The sequence below is a fragment of the Pieris brassicae genome, chromosome 4 (genome assembly GCF_905147105.1).
Source record: "Pieris brassicae chromosome 4, ilPieBrab1.1, whole genome shotgun sequence".
Classification (NCBI taxonomy): domain Eukaryota; kingdom Metazoa; phylum Arthropoda; class Insecta; order Lepidoptera; family Pieridae; genus Pieris; species Pieris brassicae.
The window spans coordinates 555,740-578,057 of NC_059668.1; the positions used below are offsets into that span (position 1 = coordinate 555,740).

A 22,318-nucleotide genomic window follows, 5' to 3' on the forward strand; every position below is an offset into this window, starting at 1 on the left:
TATACTTTATAGAATAATAATGGCAGTGATATGTTATAGAAGTGTTTTTTGTACTGTGATATTATTTTGTATTTATGTAAATATTTTAGATCAATGTTATGGATACAGTCCACGGGGTGAGTTTAAGGACTTATTTATTTAGGTTATAATACTAATAGGTATTGTAATATACAAATAATGAACAGTAACGAAATAATTGCCGCATTCTTCTGCAATTTATAAATACATAAATAACATTGGTAAATATATCTATTTTCAAAAATCTAATCCAAAATTATAGATTAAGTTTATTTTCTAGATTGTGAAATTCGTATTAAAACACCAATAAGAAATCGTACCTAAATTATCGTAATCTTTAAATCGAATACAGGCTAGAACAAGGTAACGAGTCAAGCAAAATAATGGGGTTTCACCCCATAGCTCTGGGCATAGACATTATCTTCTAACAATTGAATGATTAAGCCGACATTGCTCGTGACTATTATTTATATATTTACGCTGTTTTATTTATATATTTTATTTCGAGTTTGATAGATAATTTAGAAGGTTCTCGAAAATTATTAACCCATATTATTCAATACGTTCCTTACTATGTATCATAAACGAATCTATTTGGAACACGTTAACAAAATTAAAAATTCGAACTCAATAAACGCATTATTTTCTATGAAACTAAATACTAAAACTTTAAACATACAAAATAACTTTTAGAAACCGTCAAATAACATTATAGAATAGTATATCTTGAGTTATTTAACTAGAGATCGAGTGTATATTACAAAACAAAATAGCTACAAAAATTTAAATATTTTTGATACAAAATTGCTAAAATGTGGCTCACGGGCATGCTTTTAATACATATTCGATCTATCCATTATATAATATATTGTGACAACATATAACTCATTGTCTATAACACATTAACGCCAATTGCAAAAGTTTTGTTAGCGCGGTATATTGTTCGATAAACGGGTTAAAATATCGCGTTCAAGACAGCTTATAATATTTAGACTTTATCAAATTATGTACTGTCGAACATAAGATTACAGGGCCATTTAGATTCGCTTCCTACTCACTTTTAAATAAGACCCTTTTAATCGTAAATAAATTTAATTAAAACGGAAACATGAACCTGAATGAGTTTCATAAAATTGTCCTAATTAATAAGATTACACAAAATGCTTTTGTGATAATTTAAAAGATTAACACAGAAATGTAAATTAATATTTCCTTATGAATTTGAATTGCAAATGTATATCAAATTCACTAAAATCGTTGAACTATAGTGTCTCTACTGAAGGTGAGGGCATAGCATGAGCTTCATATCCCTATAAAAAATATTCTCCTTTTTATCTAAAGTTCTCTCTCGTCTCTTGTTAAGCGAATAAGTATTTTTCAATAGGAATAATTTTATATTTTTAATAAAATGTATGTTCATCGTAATTGTCGTGTATTTATTTATTCATTTGGGAAACAAACAGATACATCTCTATAAGTAGAAGTCAGAAAAGAAATATAAACATTTAAAGGATTGGATATATCCACAAAAAGTTTCACTGATAAAAAAAGGATATAAAGCAAAACAAAACATGACATAACAGCAGAACAAAATATTTAAGTAGACAATACAATACAAAATATTTAAGTAGACAATACAATACAAAATATTTAAGTAGACAATACAATACATGATATTTAAGTAGACAATACAATACAAAATATTTAAGTAGACAATACAATACAAAATATTTAAGTAGATAATACAATACAAAATATTTAAGTAGACAATACAATACAAACTATTTAAGTAGACAATACAATACAAAATATTTAAGTAGACAATACAATACAAAATATTTAAGTAGACAATACAATACAAAATATTTAAGTAGACAATACAATACATAATATTTAAGTAGACAATACAATACAAAATATTTAAGTAGACAATACAAAACAAACTATTTAAGTAGACAATACAATACAAAATATTTAAGTAGATAATACAATACAAAATATTTAAGTAGACAATACAATACAAAATATTTAAGTAGACAATACAAAGTTTATAAATCGGTAAAACGACAGATATACTAGTAGCCAAAACAAGAAGAAAGATACAAGGTTTACTACTCGAATAGTTGTTTTAACCTATTCTTTAATGAAGCAGTAGAGGAGTGCGAAAAAAGATCGATATTAGTAGTAGAATCAAGAGTAGAACACATCCTGTGAAGAGGCTCACGGAACCCAATGTTGGTTCAGTCAGATTTCAGAATATATTGTAACATATAATTTATAAAATGCATTATATATTACGTACTGAATACAAATATTGTAAAAAAATAAAAGAATTCGTAACCATGGTAACAAAGACTACTGAGAAACTGTTCACCATTTAGTAAACTACAATTTAAACTATGCTGCTCTTAAGAATGGTCCTTTTTTTGGGTGAGCAATACCCACTAAAACCACCTCGAGTAGTTCCCACCGCTTAACAGAGGTTTCGGAGTCGTTATGCATTCAACCGGAACCTCACCGGCATCTTATAGAGAGAATATAGAATAACAATAAAGCCTCTTATTTCTAAAAAAAAATACAATTAAATAATTATTATACAAATTCATAACTTTTCTACCTCTTAACTTCGCCACCTCCAACCGAACGACAAATTCCAGAAGTATAATAGAAAAGTCGACTTGTAACTTAAGTACATATGTATTACGCAATCATACAGCACATAACGTTTTATTTAATTATTTAGTTACGAAACGCAAGAAATTATCACAATCACAATAGCACATGACAACACAATGGTTGTATTGATGAATTTCTCGTTCCGGTTACTTCCACTTTGGACCGAATACGAATTCATTTAAGATTAATCTTTTAAATGATACATTTATTGCCAACGTAATTTTTATTGTGGGTATATATTTCTGTCTGAAATAGAATTACGTCTAATTGGTAATATGACTTCTATAAAAAATATCCATTTAAAATACTCTTAAGTACCGATTAATACAATATTTTTTTGTAAACAGCTTGTTATATCCAAAGTACGGATTCATTTATAAAAAACTTCACCGTTGATTATTGATTGTGTCTGTACGCTTCATCTAGTTCGGACCTTTTTTGTTTTAGAACCACTTAGCTGAATTTCATATTTGTTACATTTACATTCATAACTTTAATTAAGGATGCCATGGGCCTTTGCCCCTTTGATGCCTTATCGCAATCTCTTTCAGGCAACCCTAGTAAGGAAGTGAATTAAAACAAAACAAAATTGACAGAAAACAATGTAAACTTATACAATTACAAAACATGGTCAGTCATGAATCATAATGCTAAGGTAATATATAAAAAAAATTAACAATTACAAAAGTAAAGTATGTTAATTTAACCAGCAAACCCAAGCGGAGGTAAACCTTCAATCGGCAGGTCTACTCAGCACTGTATCGATTTTCAGATATTTATCGAGTTTCTAAGATTGTGACGATTGTAGAATCGAATTAGATGCACTTTCACGCTAACACTTAGCGAGGAAGTGGTCTATCTCATAGTGTTTCTTGCATCGATACTATTGTTTTATCTGAGAGCCATTTATGTTAAACATACATTTCTTTTAAAACATTATCTGTTTTAACATGAATGATATGAAACTATTGGTATGTACAATTATTTTAATGTTAAAGTTTGGAGCGCAACCTCCTTATTTATAATAACTAATTCCCTCTAACTCTATAAAACTCTATAAGGTATTTAGTTCCTTTCTCACAAATTATGTTTACTCTGTGACGAAAAGAGACCATTATTTGTCAATTTTCATTTCAATCTTTTATGTTTGATATTCTAGCAAGTTATAAACAGTTCTATCATATTAGTAATAACTTTTAAATGAATGAGTGAAGCTTTTATTTCAAACAACCAAGTTCTTACCCGATAACTAATCTCATAATTATCTCAACCTTTCACGGTGTTTGCTTGTCTTTCGAATAGGCCTCCACAATGGGCTTGCAACTTTTTAAAGATCGCCTTCCCATCGGATCCATGATCTTCCTCGGTTTCTTTCTTCTCTCAATCTCTTGCGGGCATACTCAGATATTGTATGGTTTTTTTTGATATGCAAACATGGTCTTTGTCATCCGGAGGTTAGATTTTATGCACATACATACAACTGTAAAGATAGATTAATACTGTGGAACATAAATGAATGTCCCATTAAACGATTTCTAAGAACTAAGAATTACATTATTCCAAGAAATTAAATTCAAAATTACTATCAATAATATTCCAATTAAAAGTTAACCGTAGTTTTTAGTTTATTTCTCGCGTAATTATTTTTTTAAAGATGGCTTAGTTTTCCGTAATTTTAATTAAAATCCAAATCAATTTACCACGTTTTTCCTCGAATTAAATCTAACACAGACTTAGATTTAAAATAAATCTTTGTAGTGCTACTCCTGAGGTCATAAGAATTATCAAGAAATGTCTCGACTGGGGTAAGACTTGAGAGAAAATACATATATATATATATATATATATATATATATATGCGATGCAAGTAATCGCCTCTGCGTTTATATATATGATGATATAAATGTGTAATTTATGTTTATACGGAAAGTGAGAAAACTTTTCGTCTTAAGGCCGTTCGCTTAAGTTTTTATACTTACTACGATTTTGATAAGATTTTTTATCGTATTGTTTAATAAAGAAAACTAGTAATATATAGAATAATTTGTAAGTATCCTTAAATTCATTTCTATTTATGTACGTTGTAGAAACTTAATAAGTACTTACCACTTTCGTAATCTACCGCGGAAGTAGCGGACCTAGGTGTTGGAAATTATTAAATAACGAGCGATCAGTATCGCGGAAATATTGATTTTATTACGAAGTAATCCAATAGCAGTTTCTTGGCTTTCACTCTCAAGGGTCACGGGTTCGACGGCTGACAGACCATGCGGCTAATTTACTATTTGCTTCTTGTTAAATCAATTTGTTAAGAAGGTTAACTATGCAGAAATTGAATGCGTAGTTTGTCTTTGATTATCTGATAGATATATTCGAATTATTATCGTGTTTACTCTGTCAATGTACAATAGACAAAAGAAAACAACTTCTTTGTGGTGTGTTATATTAATTGTGAATACTTTTATAAATGTAGGCTAAGACATTGGAGGGCACTGCAGTGTACGAGCAAAAATGCGGCAGGCCATTTTCAACCACCTATAACTACGCTGTGGATAAAGTTAAAAGCCGTAGTGTATATTTCAAATTCCATTCAATTTAAACCTGTGGTTTAAGTGTTATATTTAGTCAAATTTCCTAATTTTGTCAATCATTGACTGACGAATCAAGACTCTAAGGCACGTCTAGCAGACATAAAACCTTAAAATTTAGAATACAATTAGTGTACAAGAAAGAAATACATATTATATTAAATTAGATTGTTTAGTGCGATACGTACGAAGTTAATCTGAAGTCAAAAGGATCAAAATGGGATGTTGTTAAGTAAGACAATTACGTAATAACTGAAGACAGAAGGTACCTCACGTAGGGACTTAATTAACCGACTTGGTATTACACAGATCTCACAACTTTTTACCGTAGAACTGTGTTGCGTGACTTGGTTTTTAAGTTATCTTCTGGCATTATGTTTCCCGACATGGGCTTCTTAACAATGCAGTGATACTGATTTCAATGTGACAAACGATCTTGTCATTTTCGATATACGGCTTCCTTTGACTAAGTTGAACGTTATATTACGAATAAAATACATAATAATAATGATTAATCAGATACTTTTAAACACGATTCTATTACAATGTTCTTTAAGGTATCTGTGTGCTCCTTTTTGGCATAGTTCTCCTGCAAATCCCGCCATTTCTCTCTGCACTGTGCCCCTCGCTGCCATGTACCTGCTGTTTCTTTAATTTGGTCTATACATCTTCTAAGTTGTTTTTTCTTCTCTTCTTCGTTTGTTTTACTCAAGGTAAATTAAAGGTACTAGATTAGTTCATTACGAATAAAATACAAATTTCATATTATAGATATACTAGCGGACCTAACAGACGATGTCCTGTCTTAACTATGAATATTGATTTCGAATAGGGATTAACTAAATATTGTATATGGTATACAAATTCTTTGTTTATTTAATCTGGCGCGTATATAAATAGTTTTGTTGGTATTCCGACATGGGAACAGGTGACAACACGGCGGCGGCCATGAGAAAAACATGGATTTTCAAGATCCACAAACAATTAGCGAATGTTATTATTTTATATGTATTTTGTCGATATAATAACTCCAATCGAAGCATAATGTTTTTAACAATATTCATTTTTCTTACATCCTCTTTGACGATATTTGCTGCACACATTCTGCAAATGTTATGTCAAACGCCATAACACTTATGAAAAAAGTTTGAATGAATTTAAAAAAAACAATTGCTATCGTAACAAAGGTATTCTTAAATTTTCTAATTTTCCGCGCTGCTTTCTTCATTTATATATTTCTTTCATAAGAACCTTCTCCTGCCAATAACAATAACAACAATAAAAGAATTAGCGAAATCGGTCCAGCCGTTCACGTGTGATGCCGTGACCAATGGAAATAGGGTTTCATTTATATATATATATATATATATATATATGTATAGATAATTCTCAAAGACCAAAACAGATAGCTTAATTTCAAATCATAACTAAATTCAACGGCAATAAAACTAACTATCTGTCAGAAGCCTATTTCATCAGAGATGTTGTATTGCGTCATTGATTCATCTTGATTTGTTATGCAATAAGTTTATAAGTGCATTATGGTGAAAGATGTGATGTAATATACAAAATTGAAGGGTTATTGATTGAGTTATGATTAGGGCCTGAGGTTATTCGTCTGTTAACTAAAGTGTTGTTCACAAGCCGTTATATATTTTTTTATAGAACAGGAAGGCAAACGGGCATTAAAATTATTCATATAGGGTCATATCCTTGTCATTGATGTATGTATGATGACTTGGCGATGAAGAAAAGTGGCGGAGAGTTTCTTACCAGTTCTTGCCAGTTCTACGCCCTTAACTTGTGAACTGGTAGTAAATGTACATTCAGAATCAATGTAACATCTTTTCTTTTGACGTTCATAAGTGTAGGCTATATGAATAAACTTATTATAAATTTGAGATTAACATTTTAAATAAGAAAAGAAACGCATTCTAAAAAAATACACAGTGACTTTATTGCTGGTAATGCACTGAAGAATTTCCGAATTTGACTTTTTTTAAATGTAATAGCAGGCAAACGGGCAGGAGGCTCACCTGATGTGAAGCGATACCGCCGCCCATGGACACTCACATTGCCAGAAGGCTCGCAAGTGCGTTGCCGGCCTTTCAAGAATTGGTACGCTCTTTTTTTGAAGGACCCTAAGTCGAATTGGTTCGGAAATACTTCAGTGGGCAGCTGGTTCCACATAGTGGTGGTGCGCGGCAAAAACTGCCTTGGAAAACACTCAGTTGTGGAACGACGGACGTCGAGGTGATACGGATGGTATTTTGTATTTTGCCTTGACGTCCGATAATGATACTCAGCTGCGGGTATTAGACCGAACAACTCTTCTGAACACTCCCCATGGTAAATGCGGTTGAAGATGCAGAGGGACCCAACATCTCTACGCAACGCCAAGGGATCAAGCCGCACGGAAAGTGATTGGTCGTCGACGATTCGAACCGCTCTTCGTTGAATACGGTCAAGTGGAAGGAGCTGGTACTGGGGAGCTCCCGCCCAGAGGTGAGAACAGTATTCCATGTGGGGCCGAATTTGCGCTTTATAGAGTTGCAAGCGGTGGCCCGGAGTGAAGTACCGTCTCGCCTTGCTGAGCACACCAAGCTTTTTGGAGGCTAATTTAGCCTTCCCTTCCAAATGACCGTGAAACTGGACGTTATTCGATATGTCAACACCCAATATTCCGATGTTGGCTGAGGTTTTAAGGAGAGTGCCTTCAAAGAGGGGAGTAGCGACAAAGGGAGGGACTTAGGGACAAGTCCGTCCGTTGTTCTACAACTGACCGATTTTTAAGGCAGTTTTTTCCGCGTACCACTACTATGTGAAACCAGCTGCCTACTGAAATATTTCTGAACCAGTTCGACTTAGAGTTCTAATAGAAAAGAGCGAACCAATTCTTTAAAGGCCACCGCTCTTGCGAGCCTTCCCTCATTGTCAGTGTCCATGCGTATAGCCTCCTGTTCTATAAAAAAAGGAGAATCGTGTACATGATAAAATAAATAATATACTTGCAATATCAACTTAACTTAACTCAAACAAGGCCTTCGTTTAGTGCTTTGAAAATAAGTTTTTTACTCCACTTATATTGCAGACCGTAATAAGTGACATCGGAAGAACGGGAAGTTTTCCAATCGAGGCGCATTTCCATTCCCATGTCATTCACTCGTCATAATTAGTTTTTAATGTATTTTCCTTGGCACGTGTATTTAATGATTACTCTATGGTAATTGGGATTAATGGATAAGTAATGACGTGACGTCATCAAGCATTTGTCATCGCTGAAAGTGAAGCTGTCATTGGTAAAAAGGAATTCGATTGTCACAAACACTTTGCATGGGAGAAATAATGTGTCCTATTCGAGACATAGTAATTACCAACGCAGTGTTGGCCTACTGGTTTCAAAATATGACTCTCATCACTGGAGTCGTCGGTTCGATCACCTTTCCAACGGAGTTACTGTCTGTGTGCATTTGACATTCGCTCGAACGGTGAAGGAAAACATCGTAAGGAAATCGGACACGACTTGGCCAGAAAAACTTGACATCAGGCACAGGAGGTTGATCACCTAATTGCCTATTAGAAATGTGAGGCCCAGAGGTTGTAGCAATGTTATTCAATGCTTTGTTTAATCTGTATTTAACAAAAAATTTAAGTTATTGATATTTAATGGACGACTCTAAGTTTTAAATGTTTATAGCAGCATATGCAGCTTTAAGTTTGAATGAGAGCTTTTTAACTTGTTTACTTAAAATAACGAATACGAACTCTAAACATATTTTTACTGGTGCAAGGGGCTCACCTAACATTAATTAAAGCCGCCTATGGAAACTCACATTGCCAGAAGGCTTGGCTTGGAAAAAAATTACAATCTTGTCTTCATTTCCGAATATTATACTACACGTCTCAACCGAATATAACCAGTTAGTATATATACATATGTGAATAGTTTTCTCCAATGATATTTAACAGAATGATATAATTTTTTTTAACTCCCTATCATACCGCTTCTAAACTTCAATAGCGAAAAGCAGAGATCCTCCACTTGATAATTGTATTGAAAGATGGCACAATTAAAAAAAGATGTAATCTTCTTCTAGTACAGAAGCTGGCGGCTAATTGCTGTCATTATTGAGATAAGATCGGTACTCGATGCGGATATGAAAGTGAAACTTTTATAACTTTACGATAAAGTATTAATCGGATTGTTATTAATGCAAAAAATATAAGTGTAAGTTTCATTATAAGAAAAAAATATTGGTCGTTAAAACTGAACAACAATTTCAACACCGTATCGATGCAAAATTTCTTTGGCTGAGAGACTTCCACAGTCAGTAACACAAGGCACTTTCTTTTGTGAATTAGCGAACTGTGGAATCGACTCCCGATGGGGGTCTTCGCTAGAGTACTCCTCACTCACGGGCCGGCAACGTATACACTAAAAATGGGTGTCCATGGGCTGCGATGGATGCCTTTTATGGGCATCCCGTAGGCTCGTTTGCCACCTAATTTATTTATTTACATAATAAGTTAATCTAAATCTTGGTATATTACATTTGAAAACCACTGTTGTTTGTATTAACGTAACAGCAATCTTGTCAGGAGCGCGACAAATATATAAACAATTCTTCAACTTTTAGTTATTGCTTAACGTTGTGCTACCTAACAACAGATTGGGTAGTCCATTTATTAGCCGCTAAGAAAATACCTAAACGTTTTCTCGCCATGGACGTTGTTTGCTCTCGAAGTACAGAGCTGAAGTTGCGTTACAGCTCGGTTCGTCATGCTCAACTTAGTTTTTTATGTCATCTCAAGAAATGCGCGACTAGAAGACATTTATTTACATCTGGGCAGTTTTTTGCAGTTTTTAACTATTTACCTTGCTTCATTTGTATGAGTCACCAATGCAGTGTTGCTCACTTGTCTCCCAACTCGTATTCAATAAATGGAATTTGTCTATATGTGCGGCAATTATCACTTGCATCCGAGACTGTTCAAAACATAATGAAATTTGCCTGTATGTACTGGATCCAACACGGCTGTGGGTATCTGCTTGTTGCACCACGATGTATTAAAAAAAATTGTAAGCAAACTATTTAATCACATTGCTAGAAGCTATAGACCACTACCATATACTACTCGTCGTCTTGGGCGTGGGCGTGGATGTAGACCATAAGGTTCTCAACAATTATAAAAAAAAATTATGACATTATGTTAATGTTTTTAGTCATACCGCTTATATCTGACTATATATATGGCATGCCTATTTTGTATAGGCTCTACTATATTAATCGTATTGTTATTAACACTGTCTTTGCAAATAAACGATTTATTTATTAACCTCATTCGCAGTTCTGAAAGTTTACGTACAAATTTTAGTAAGATTAGCCATAGCAGATTAATTATGAAATAATATAGGATTAGGTAATAAAATACTGTTTTAAAATAATACAGTAATTCCTCCTAAAACACGTTAGATTGGTTCGGCGTTATGGGTGGGTATATCGTCACATGCCTTATATACAAATGCTTCACGTTTAATTTTTCTCGTTACTGGGTATGTACGAAATAAGTACGTACATATCATATAAATATAGTACATAAAAATAATGTCTGAAATCCCCGTGTTATACGACGGACTGAAATCGCGTAATATGAAAATGCGTGTTAAAAGTACCGTGTTATAAGGTGGTTTACTGTATATACATATTTCTAAATGTTCAAAATTCCAAATTTTGCTAGCCTTGTAACTGGAGATGAGACAAGATTTGCGTGTGTTGCGATTCTCAAGCCTAAACATTAATATAATTTCGCCCGGAATCGAACGCTAACCGTTGTTGCTATTCGTACAGTCCTACTGAATTCAAGGTGTTAACAATATGTATTGTGATTCAGAAAACAATCCAACGATCTAATGATGCAATCAAACATTTGCAGAGTCAGCGAGGCTTTCCTTCTTAAGTTCGTAATTACGGAAGGAATAAAATAGTATTTAAGTATACAATAGATCAGTGAAAGCGAAATCATGTCTGGTGTGATCTTGATGAGGTTTGCCAACCACTTGTAACGTACTTACCACTAACTCACAAGGAAGTCATTTCTATATAGTGAATGGTTATGTATAGAAAAGTAAAAATGTTCTTGGAAACAACATGCCTTTGGATTTCCCATTCATTATAATGACATTTAATTTTTAAAATTAAATTATATTATAATTGCTACCGAATCATAAATAATTTATCTCAGGACTTAAAGTTAATTCTGTTGTGAATAATGACAAATTAATCAATAAACTTGTACTTATATCTTTTCCTGTTTATCAGTTTCGTTATAGCAAATATGCATAATACTATTAAAAATTATATAACCAACACTTAATTTTCCGCCACTCTTTGTATTCGCCAACCTAACTTTTTTACAAGATAATTGATAGTACTATTGCATGATATAAAGGGTGCCTTTGGGCCGATTTTAAAATTTTATTATTTATAAACAAACATTTTGTATTTGTAATAATATTAGTGCAGTAAATAATAGTGTATTAGTGCGGATTTTATGTACGATTACACCGTAAAGATGTCGTAAATGAACTCCTCAACCCGACTAGCGCATTTGCAGAGACACACCGCAGGACGTATTTTACGTGTTCAACTGCTCAAAATTCGTAACATGGGTATCATAAACTCTTGCTTTGAGAAAAAAAAAACATTATCATGAGGCAGACATCATTTTTAATAAATACCTATATAATTGGTGTGGTATGCAATAACTCTACAGAAGGAGGCAGCAGAACGAGAGGCATCGGTCGAAACCCAAATTGTCGGCACTTTCGCGGCCAAATGCATTTACACATCGGATATAAAAAAAATGGGAATTCAGAATTTAAAATGTTTTGATTTATTAAAGATAAAAATCTAAGAATTCTTTGTTGCTTTTGAGAACTTTCAAAAGAATTTTCTAGTTCTAGTTATGTACTGGGATTACATAACTCAACGAAGTTAATTTTTAATTCCTTAATAGTCACGTAAACCAAATACATATTAATCTAATTAATATTTAACCTAATTAAAGCGATTTAAAGCGCTACATCTCCGGTCCGAGCTTTCGGTCGAAATGCAATAAAAATCTAATTTACGATTCTTATGCAATCCAAATGCGAAATTTGTGAACATTACGCGTCTGCCTATAACAATTTGCGGTTGTGTTCACGTAACTTCATTGCTCATAATCTTGGCCAGTGTTGCGTTAGACATTAATAGTGTGTCATGTTTTACTTTTGATGTAATTTAGGCGAGCTTTTGCGGCTTTGGAAGATTAAGTTCACATTGTTTTTACATCTCTGTCTCTTCGTTTCGTTTCCTTAAAGAAATAAATTTGAATGTAAATAATTATATAATACCATTTATTCTAAATTAAAATAAGCATTTTAATAAGCTATAACAAATTTTATAATAGACGTATAGCAAAAACGTTAATGATTTGTTTTTCAAAAGCAAATTTAAAGGTTCTACAGAAATTGATATTATCAATTGTGCATTTATATATTATTATTAAGTATTTTGGAGGAATCCTCTTCAAAGAACATTTATAAAAAAAATATTGCGCATGTCCATGTTCTTGGAATATACTTAATTTAAAACTTTATTATATAATGATTTATTTATTTACAACATACAACTAAACAGATTGATATACAATTAAAAAAAAATTGGTCACTGTGGTAGTGTGCCAATGCTGGCAACATTTCCTCGATGTATTGCGAAAAAAGTTAAATATTATACGTAATATAAAAAGCTAAATTAGTTTATTGGTTTCTTTATTAAAAAATGGCATAAGTAACGCGACATGTGATAGGTTAATATTTTATATAGATATAGAAAAATAATGAAGTTAGAAAAAATCGCACAGAGAATATTTCACACTAGACGAACTATTTTGCATCGGGGCTCGTATGTAGCTAATACAAATAATATTAATTTAGATGTACTGGCCGTAGATGGGATGTCATAGATCAGGCATTACCGTAGTCACGGGTATCAACTTCCTATTATAGATTTTGTTTCTAATTGAATGTTCAATTTGAACGAGTGGTCAATGGTACGGCTGACCACTGACAATTCCCTCACGTAATAGTTTTTGTGCTGAAGAAAGCCGGTTACGAAAGCCCGACGTAATTCACATAATCACAAAAACTTTAAATTGTTTCCTTAAACTTTTAGATTTGCTTTTAAAATATAACGTACAAATTTCATTTAGACACCGCATCCGAATCCCATAGTCATTTAATGGCAATATTTTACTATTGAACGTTCTTTGTATAGGTAAATATTGCAACATGCAGTATCAAGCGTCCATATCAATTTAATTAAATTTGTATATTACAAACGTGACTTTGTTAGCCTTAATATCATATTATAATAAAATTGACCTTTCATATGATAAAAGAACAGTGCGGGCGTACCACCGGATATAGTGACTGTTTCAGTAAGGCTTTGAAAAGCGTAAAAATGGAAAACCTCGAAAATTATAATCGATTTTTGACGCCGACAACCAAAAATTAACTTTACAATCTTACCCCTTGAATAAAAAACTTTATAGATATGTTTGTGTCTGAATTGTTAATACAATCATAATTCCCACCAAATCCCCTTGGTGTGGCGCAGAGATGTGTGTGACCCTCACTCTGCATCTCCTAGCGCATTTTCAAGGGGCAGTGTTCAGAGTGTCATCATCGGACATTGAATACGAAATTCCACCCGCATCACCTCGATGTGCATTATCCACAACTGAGCGTTTTTAAAGCAGTTCTTTTCGAGCAGCACCACTATGTTGAGCCAGTTGTCCACTAAATTATTTTCGAACCAATTCGCCTTAAGGCCTTTCAAGAGTATCACTTAACATCAGATGAGTCTACTGGCTGGTTGCCCCCTTTTCTATAACATTGACTTGTAATGTCATAATTACCGTTGCGCAATTAGCGCTAAAACTATTATTACAGTTCAAAGTGTTGACACGCTAAGTAAACGCATGTCAATAAAATGGTAACGAATGTGTGATGATTGCTAGCGTAACATGCGGAAGTAGTGGTTTGTAATGACAATCTTTACATTGTTTAAAACAAACTTGCTTTTCGCCGTACAAGTTAATTTGAAGGCAGTTTATTACCTAGTTTTAACGCATGTTCTATCTAATAAAAGTATTAATAACAAATGTATTAACGCTGTAAAACGTTTTATTTATTTATAAGTTATGTTACAGCTACATATCCATATTATACACGGAAATACTTAGACAATATACTAGATTTTAGGTTAATAGATAAAAAGTAACAGCCAAAATGTTAACAATAACATTTTATACGCCAGTTGGAAGGAATTAGTTTAAACCCTTTAATATAAATACCATTGACAGTTCTATTTAACCACAGATAGGTAGAATGCAAATATTGAAAGTGAAATCAGGCACAGGTCTGTAATAAAATTGTATCTGTATTTGCAAAGGGCGTGCGGAATATCAATTAGATGAACCACAATGCCGACTGCGCAAGCGTCTTACGTAACGTGTAACGGAAGGAAAGGGGATTGAATAAGGGTTTATTACGGTTAAAAGATATAATTGTAAGTAATTTTCAACATATTACATATACTATAGAAAAATGTCTTAACTTTTTATTACAGAGTTTGTAAAACGCTTTGCAAAAATTACTAAGTAATAAATAATTACTAAATATTCTAAAAATTATAAATAATAAATATTTTGGCACCGTCTTATATACATATATTACGACAGATCCAATTTGTATAGAGTTTATTTAGAAGATTGACGATGTCGCTGTAATTTATCGAAAGCAACCGCGGGAATCACTCATATGAGAAATAGTACACCCCTTATAACACGGTAGGTACTCATTCAATCATTTTCATATTACGCGATTCTCCCTCGTATAACACGGGTATTCTCCCATATAACGCGGGGATTACACACGTTATATTTCTATACTGTGACATTTATAAGAATTTGTATGCACTTATATACGTTCATAAGATATACTGAATACATATGAGTAGTACATATCATATTATACTCTATAAGCCTATGACAACAAAATCGGCGTTCTAGTCGCTTTTAAAAGTCTGTTAAATAAACACTTCTTAATCGTGAGATTTACTTTTAGTTTTTCATTTTTATTTTAGATTACGTTAACCTAATTGTTTTTGCACTCTTAGTATTACCTTTTATTAGTTTCATTTTCTAGGGTTGCCTGGTAGAGATCGCTTGTTAGCGATTAGGCCGCTTGTTGCATCCCTAATAATGTATGTTATATGTTTATATTTTAATATATGTAATAATTAAATATGTCACCATTTATTACTCTAACGGTACTTTTTCATTCAATAATATAAAGTTAGTTTAACGGAAAGAACTGTTTAAGATTCAAACTCTACCGGAAAGCACGTGGAAGTACTTATAATACGGGAAACAGCTGATAACTATCATCACTTCACGCGTGACGTTTCGTGTAACCATCGTGCGTGACAATGCCGTTTCCTAATGGCTTAATCTATTGTGGATGAAAGTAAAACTGAATTAAGATCTTATAGAATCATAAATTATCAACATTGTTCAATTGAGTAGATAATTAATGCATTAATACTTCTTTAATAGCCTATAAGCGTTTCCTATTCGACAATCAATAATCAATAATCAGCCGTTCAATCAACGGCCTAGCATATTAACAAAACAGCGGCCTGAAAGATATTCACCTAGTTCATAAAAGGCAAATGACTAGGATCGATAACGTTTCATGACTTGACTAGTCTATGGTCTGTTAATGCTCAAACTCGAAAGGAAACTCTTCAAACTGTCATATGGTGACGGTAAACTACAGCTTGAATGGCTCCAAAGTTTAATGAAAAGCAACAAGTACAGTGGAAGAGTGAAGTGAGTGTGAGAGTCACATAATAATGTGAATTTAGCTGTGACTGAGTCAGATGTTTCATATCTGCATCACACCATCGTACAAATGGCCTAAGCATTAGCTAACCACTTTCTTAAATGTTGTTACAAACACTACGGCTGCGTATCTTTCAGGCCGCTAGTTAAACGGCGCTGTTCAGTTAGAGGCTAGGCTGTTGGGTGAAAGCCTTATTAAGCTAGTTGGCTGGGACATATATAAACCCTAAGCTATAAATAATTATATAATATTTTCTTTAATTCATTCACCACAAACCATTAACCATTTTAACAAAAGTACTTACCTGTCTCCTTTTATCACAACGTATACATAATTTGAGAGAAAGGAAGGAGATGCATTTGAAATTTATTGTTACTGTGTTCAAATTCCTCACCTAATTATTTCATAAGTAAACGTATTTTGAAAAACTACACGTTGGTTACAGAATGTGGTGTTCCACTTCGAAGGCATACCAGGCAGCCTAGAGAGAGATCAGCAGGACAACTTCGGATCATCAAAGGAAGAGAGTCTAAAAGAGGGGCATGGCCTTGGCAGGTAATGCTAAAGATCACATAGTTATAACTAGTTATAACGTTATAACTAGTCTGGCCATAAGCTCTGTTACAAATGAGTCTGGCCATAAGCTCTGTTACAAATGAATTTTTTTAATCATTTTGAATTTGGAACATGTATATTATTTTAAAAACTTCTTCAGATTTTGCGGCATTACACATAGTTTTTCCTGTTCATTACCAAATTAGATTTTGGAATGGGGTGTTAAAGAAAATAGGATTGCAGTGATCGCCTTGCACAAAGTGGGAGCCGTCGGTCTTATTCCAGACACTTCAAAAGCTTGGTATCAGCCGTATGCTGGTATACTATCAACAGATACAACAACACTTCATCTGTCGAAGACCAGAACATGCGTGCTGTTAGAACTACAACAGCTGTTACGCTACAATGCTTTTAAAGCAAGAATTCGTCGAAACTCTATTAGGAAGCAAAAATTTTATCGCGAGAAATGAACATTCCCGCTATGACTCAGTCAAGTATTATAAAACAAGACCTGTAGTTATCGCCGTCATCCAGGACATGCCCTAAATCACAATCTTTGCAATTAAAGAAAGTGGATAAAAACGCCATGTTCGATAGGCAAGTGAAAATCACAGAATATTCTCTTGACCAAAACATTTTCACGATTTAATAACGCTATAATAAGCAAAATGATAAAGTTGCGCTCACAGTTTTAAAGAAACTGCTCAAGTGGTCAGAATTGTACAACGTGGTCATAATCCTGCGTCAGCGATAGTTTGGTGGGTCGTATCTTATTAAGAAGTCACAAAACTACATTTTTCTAAAAAGAAGTGAAAACTTCAGCGAAAGTGTACCAAGATACAACTTGGATCATGTAAAACCTCTCAGCAGTACACTTTTAAAAAATGTTGGGCTTGGGCTTTCCAGCAGGAATCTGCACCTGGTCTCACAAGGCACGAACTACAAAAGCGTGGCTTGAAACCAACGTTCTGGACTTTATAAGTCCTTCTCCGCCCTCATCTAGCCCAGACCTCAATCCTTTAGACTTCAAATTTAAGTCAGTTTTAGACCACATGGCCTGCCCTAACGACACCGAGACTCTTAAAAAATCTTTGGAGCAAGCAGTAGCGAAATTTCCCTTGGAAATTTCGCCTTTCCCTTCGCCCTTCGGGCATGTCCTGGATGACGGCGATAACTACAGGTCTTGTTTTATAATACTTGACTAGTTTCGACGAATTCTTGCTTTAACAGCATTAACAGCTGTTGTAGTTCTAACAGCACGCATGTTCTGGTCTTCGACAGATGAAGTGTTGTTGTATCTGTTGATAGTATACCAGCATACGGCTGATACCAAGCTTTTGAAGTGTCTGGAATAAGACAGACGGCTCCATACTCACTTTGTGCAAGGCGATCACTGCAATCCTATTTTCTTTAAGACCCCATTCCAAAATCTAATTTGGTAATGAACAAGAAAAACTATGTGAAATGGCGCAAAATCTGAAGAAGTTTTTAAAATAATATACATGTTCCAAATTCAAAATGATTAAAAAAATTCATTTGTAACTGAGCTTATGGCCAGACTCATTTGTAACAGAGCTTATGGCCAGACTCACTTGTAACAGAACTTTTGGCTGGACTAGGTATATTTGTTTCTAAAGTACTACGACAGTGATAAAGACAAAACGTTCAAAGCCTTCCTACGTATTTTCCTTACATCATACATTAAGATACTAAAGATGTAGGAGAAGTAAAAAAATTGCAAAACGAAGTTCGCGCTAGTTTCAGGTCCTTAACACTTTTGTGGAAAATAATAAAGGTTTATATTGTTTTTAATTAATTGATATTAATTTAAAATAATTAAATAAATCAATGGCGCTACAACCTTTTTAGGTCTGGGCCTCAGATTTCTGTATCTGTTTCATAATCATTTGTTAATCTAATATTCAAGTGTGCCTGACGCTCGTCGACTTTTTGGGTCTAAGGCAAGCCGTTTTCCTCACGATGTTTTTCTTCACAGTTAGAGCGAATGTTAAATGCATACATAGATGCACAGCCAGGGATGCGACTCGCACGCTGAAGCCACTTGGCCAACAATGCTCTAATTTAAATTAAAAAGAACTATGTATTTACAAATAAAATAAGCAAAAAAATATTGGTTGCATCTTGTTATATATTTTCATTTCAACTAAAACACAATAACTTTAGAACCTTCCCATTAAGAAATTGTTTCTCCAGGTATCCTTACAACTTTTACACCCTAACTACGGCCTCATCAGTCACTGGTGCGGCGGAGTGCTTATTCATCCAATGTGGCTTCTCACTACTGCACACTGTATCCACAAGTAAGTATTTTTACCTTTTAACGCAGATTTCCTTTTTAAAAATCAGCACTTTGTCACGACACAATTTTTTTTATTATTTCATATTTATTCGATACTAAATATACAAACTACAACATTTTACCTTATTTACAAAATCTAAAATGATTGTTAAAACATTATAAAATTATATACAATAGATATAATAAAAAGGTCTTCTTCTGTTACATAATTTCTTCACATACATAAATTCTATTTTATATCACTTGTTTTCACATATATATGGACGTGATATATAGATACAATGTAATATTTCTAGTGAGCTGTTTAATCTACCGGTTCCTGCTTTATGGACAGCAGTTTTAGGGGAATGGGACCGAGCCGAGCAGCGAGGGGCTTACGTCCCTGTGGAAAGGATAGTTCTTCATCATCGCTTTCACAATTACCAACATGATATAGGTTAGTGATTAACATTTTAATTACTGCTTTAAACACCTTATACGTTCTCAATAAAGTAAATAAGACTTCAAAATTTGTATATGCTTTTTACAGCTCTAATGAAACTCACTAAAGCGGCTGACGTAAGCCCCGGAAGTCGGATCCGGACTATTTGTCTGCCACCATACCAACCTATAGTTACCAATTACAACACAGAACGTAGCACACATTACACAAAACCGGACACAAGACGAAAATCCAAACCAAAGCCCAGCCCCGACTCGGCCATTAAATACTTAGAAAGGCTTAATAATTTAACGAAAAACATTTTCGGATCATTCAAGAAACAAAAAAACACAAAGTACAATCTCAGAGTTTCCAATGAGCAATCAGAGAGAAAAGTCGATACTAACAACAGAGACATCGTATATGACAGTGCCAATTTGGATAGCGTTATTAAATTAATTAAATCCAGAATTGACGACAGATCATCAAACTATAGAACCGGCAAGGCTCTAGAAGACGTAAATACTGATTTTGACAGTGTAACAGAACTTTTGAATCCAGAAAGGAGTATTAATAGAAGTGATAAGAAGTTGATGTTTGGTGAAGAAATAGATCCATTTATTGATGATAACAATGGGCTTGACTTCAAAGATGAATGTTATACTACTGGTTGGGGAAGAGAACAGACAAACGGGACGTTAACGGATGTTTTGTTGGAGGCGGAAGTTCCGATTCTGCCACTTCAACAATGTAGGGACAAATATTCGTTGAGTATGCCGTTAAATGATGGCCATCTCTGCGCTGGAAGTACTGATGGAAGCACTGGTGCTTGTGTGGTAAGTGTTTGTCTTCACTAATTCATATAACGTCACGTCACGAATTTTAAATGCTGTAAAAATTACACAAAGACATTTTATTTTACGAAATGAAAAACTTACTTTATTATACATTGTGTAATAAAATAAAGGTAGGTCAGAATGTTTAAATGACTTCATTTATATAAGACACAAGAAAATATGTACTCGCATATATATAAAAATGAATTGCGGTTCGTTTGTCTCGCTAAAACTCGAGAATGGCTGGAGCGACTTGGCTAATTTTGATGTTGAAATATTTGTGGAATTTCAGGGAAGGTCTAAACGGAAAACATAAATAATAAGTTAAGTCAAGGAAAATTCTACAAAACGACAATTGAATTATCCAATAGCTACCGTCCCTAGCTGGGATATACTTGATACCGACTTTTTCAGTGAAAAAAATTGTCAATCAATTGTATTTGATACATTGATATGTTGTTGTCTTCAATAATTTGTATTTCATGGCTATAGTATGTTAGTTAGGTTTAATTGCTCGGTTTTAAAAAAATTGTATTAAGTTTTGACACAACTGTAGGTGATACGAAGTTTATACCTGATATGACTTTCGTTATGACTCTGCGAATTTGAATTAACTGCCATATATTGCTCTCATATCATAAGTCGTAATTAATTTAATTACACTCAAATTAATTTAATATACAACGAACAACGAAAGCTCAGATCGACTTTCTATAAGCGGAATGCAATTAAGACAAACAAATCAAAGTACGTTATCTATCATCGAACCCACTGTCCGCAGGTCAAACCGTTTTATTTGATGAGATTGCGACGTTTGATATCGATCTATTGATTTATATTAAATGCATTCACTTGCCTTTTTTATTAATGAATCACTTTAAATCAATAAAATACATTTACCATTGGATCTTATAAAGCATTGTTCATCTTGGAATGTTAAGTTTTTTCCACATATTGTTTGGATATGAAAAAAATAATATATTTTCACCTAATTCGACACTTGATTAGAGCGTGCGTCGTTTTTTTACAATGGGCTAATTAAAAAAAGCTTTTAAAGGCGTAATACAAAAAGTAATTGATGAATGAACAATACAGTTATTAATATTGTTTATGATATAGTCTTTAACAGTTGGTTTTAAATCAAAGGTCCATGGTTTATGTGTTAAAAAATATTTTTTTTGTTCTTCTATTTTTGGTCACACACTTTAAACATTCAACCTGAGAGTTTATATGTTTTTTTTATTAATTAATTTTTAACCCTCTACTCCCCCGCGAGACCCGCCCTTTCGGTTTTGTTTGCCTCCTTTAAATATTTAATAATTTTTTCGCAGAACTGTCTGTGCTTTATTAACATGTCCTGTAGTATAACATACTACAACATAACATGAGTTTATATGTTATTTGTGTGTGTGTTCATTTTATTAAATATTAATTTCTCATTATTCTTGGCTTATGAATTATTCTCTGACATCGTTCAATTAATTAATGATGACATAACTTTTTATATAAGCATGAGCGAGATTTATTTCAATACTTTTTTGTTAACAGGGTGACAGTGGAGGGCCCCTTCAGTGCCGTAATGGTGGCAGTGGGGCTCGCTGGGAACTCCGGGGTCTCACATCTTTCGGCTCAGGTTGCGCACACCGCGGCGTCCCCGACGTATATACAAACGTTGAACACTATGTGTCCTGGATTTATGGCCATATATATGCCACATAATTTCTTATTAACTGTAATTTAAAAATGACTTTGACACGCTATAATTATTATATGCATTTTCAATACTGCCAGAGCTGGTATGGCTGTATTGACAAGGGTGTAAATGTGGGATATTTGTGTGTGTATCTTATCTGTGTGCCAGTGTATTTATTTAGATCACTATGCCTGTGTTATTTAAATTATTTGATTACCATTATGTTAATGTTACATCTAGTCTCTAATGTTATTAAAAAA

At 33.4% G+C, this 22,318-nt stretch overlaps 1 protein-coding gene across 1 annotated transcript; it reads left to right on the plus strand.

The window, feature by feature from the left end:
• Positions 1-22,245, plus strand: LOC123708597 (tissue-type plasminogen activator-like). Its single transcript, XM_045659387.1, has 6 exons — positions 1-116; positions 16,679-16,788; positions 19,003-19,109; positions 19,405-19,544; positions 19,638-20,365; positions 21,914-22,245. Exons 1-6 carry the CDS (start codon positions 20-22, stop codon positions 22,082-22,084), a joined length of 1,353 nt encoding a protein of 450 aa, XP_045515343.1. The 5' UTR covers positions 1-19; the 3' UTR covers positions 22,085-22,245.
• The last annotated feature ends 73 nt before the right edge of the window (positions 22,246-22,318 follow it).

Bases quoted from the DNA above. Each gene is read 5' to 3' on its own strand.
- LOC123708597 (XM_045659387.1), top strand. From the start codon at position 20: ATGGCAGTGATATGTTATAGAAGTGTTTTTTGTACTGTGATATTATTT. The intron at 117-16,678 runs GTGAGTTTAAGG...CGTTGGTTACAG, and splicing joins TTATGGATACAGTCCACGGG to AATGTGGTGTTCCACTTCGA. The intron at 19,110-19,404 runs GTAAGTATTTTT...TAATATTTCTAG, and splicing joins ACTGCACACTGTATCCACAA to TGAGCTGTTTAATCTACCGG.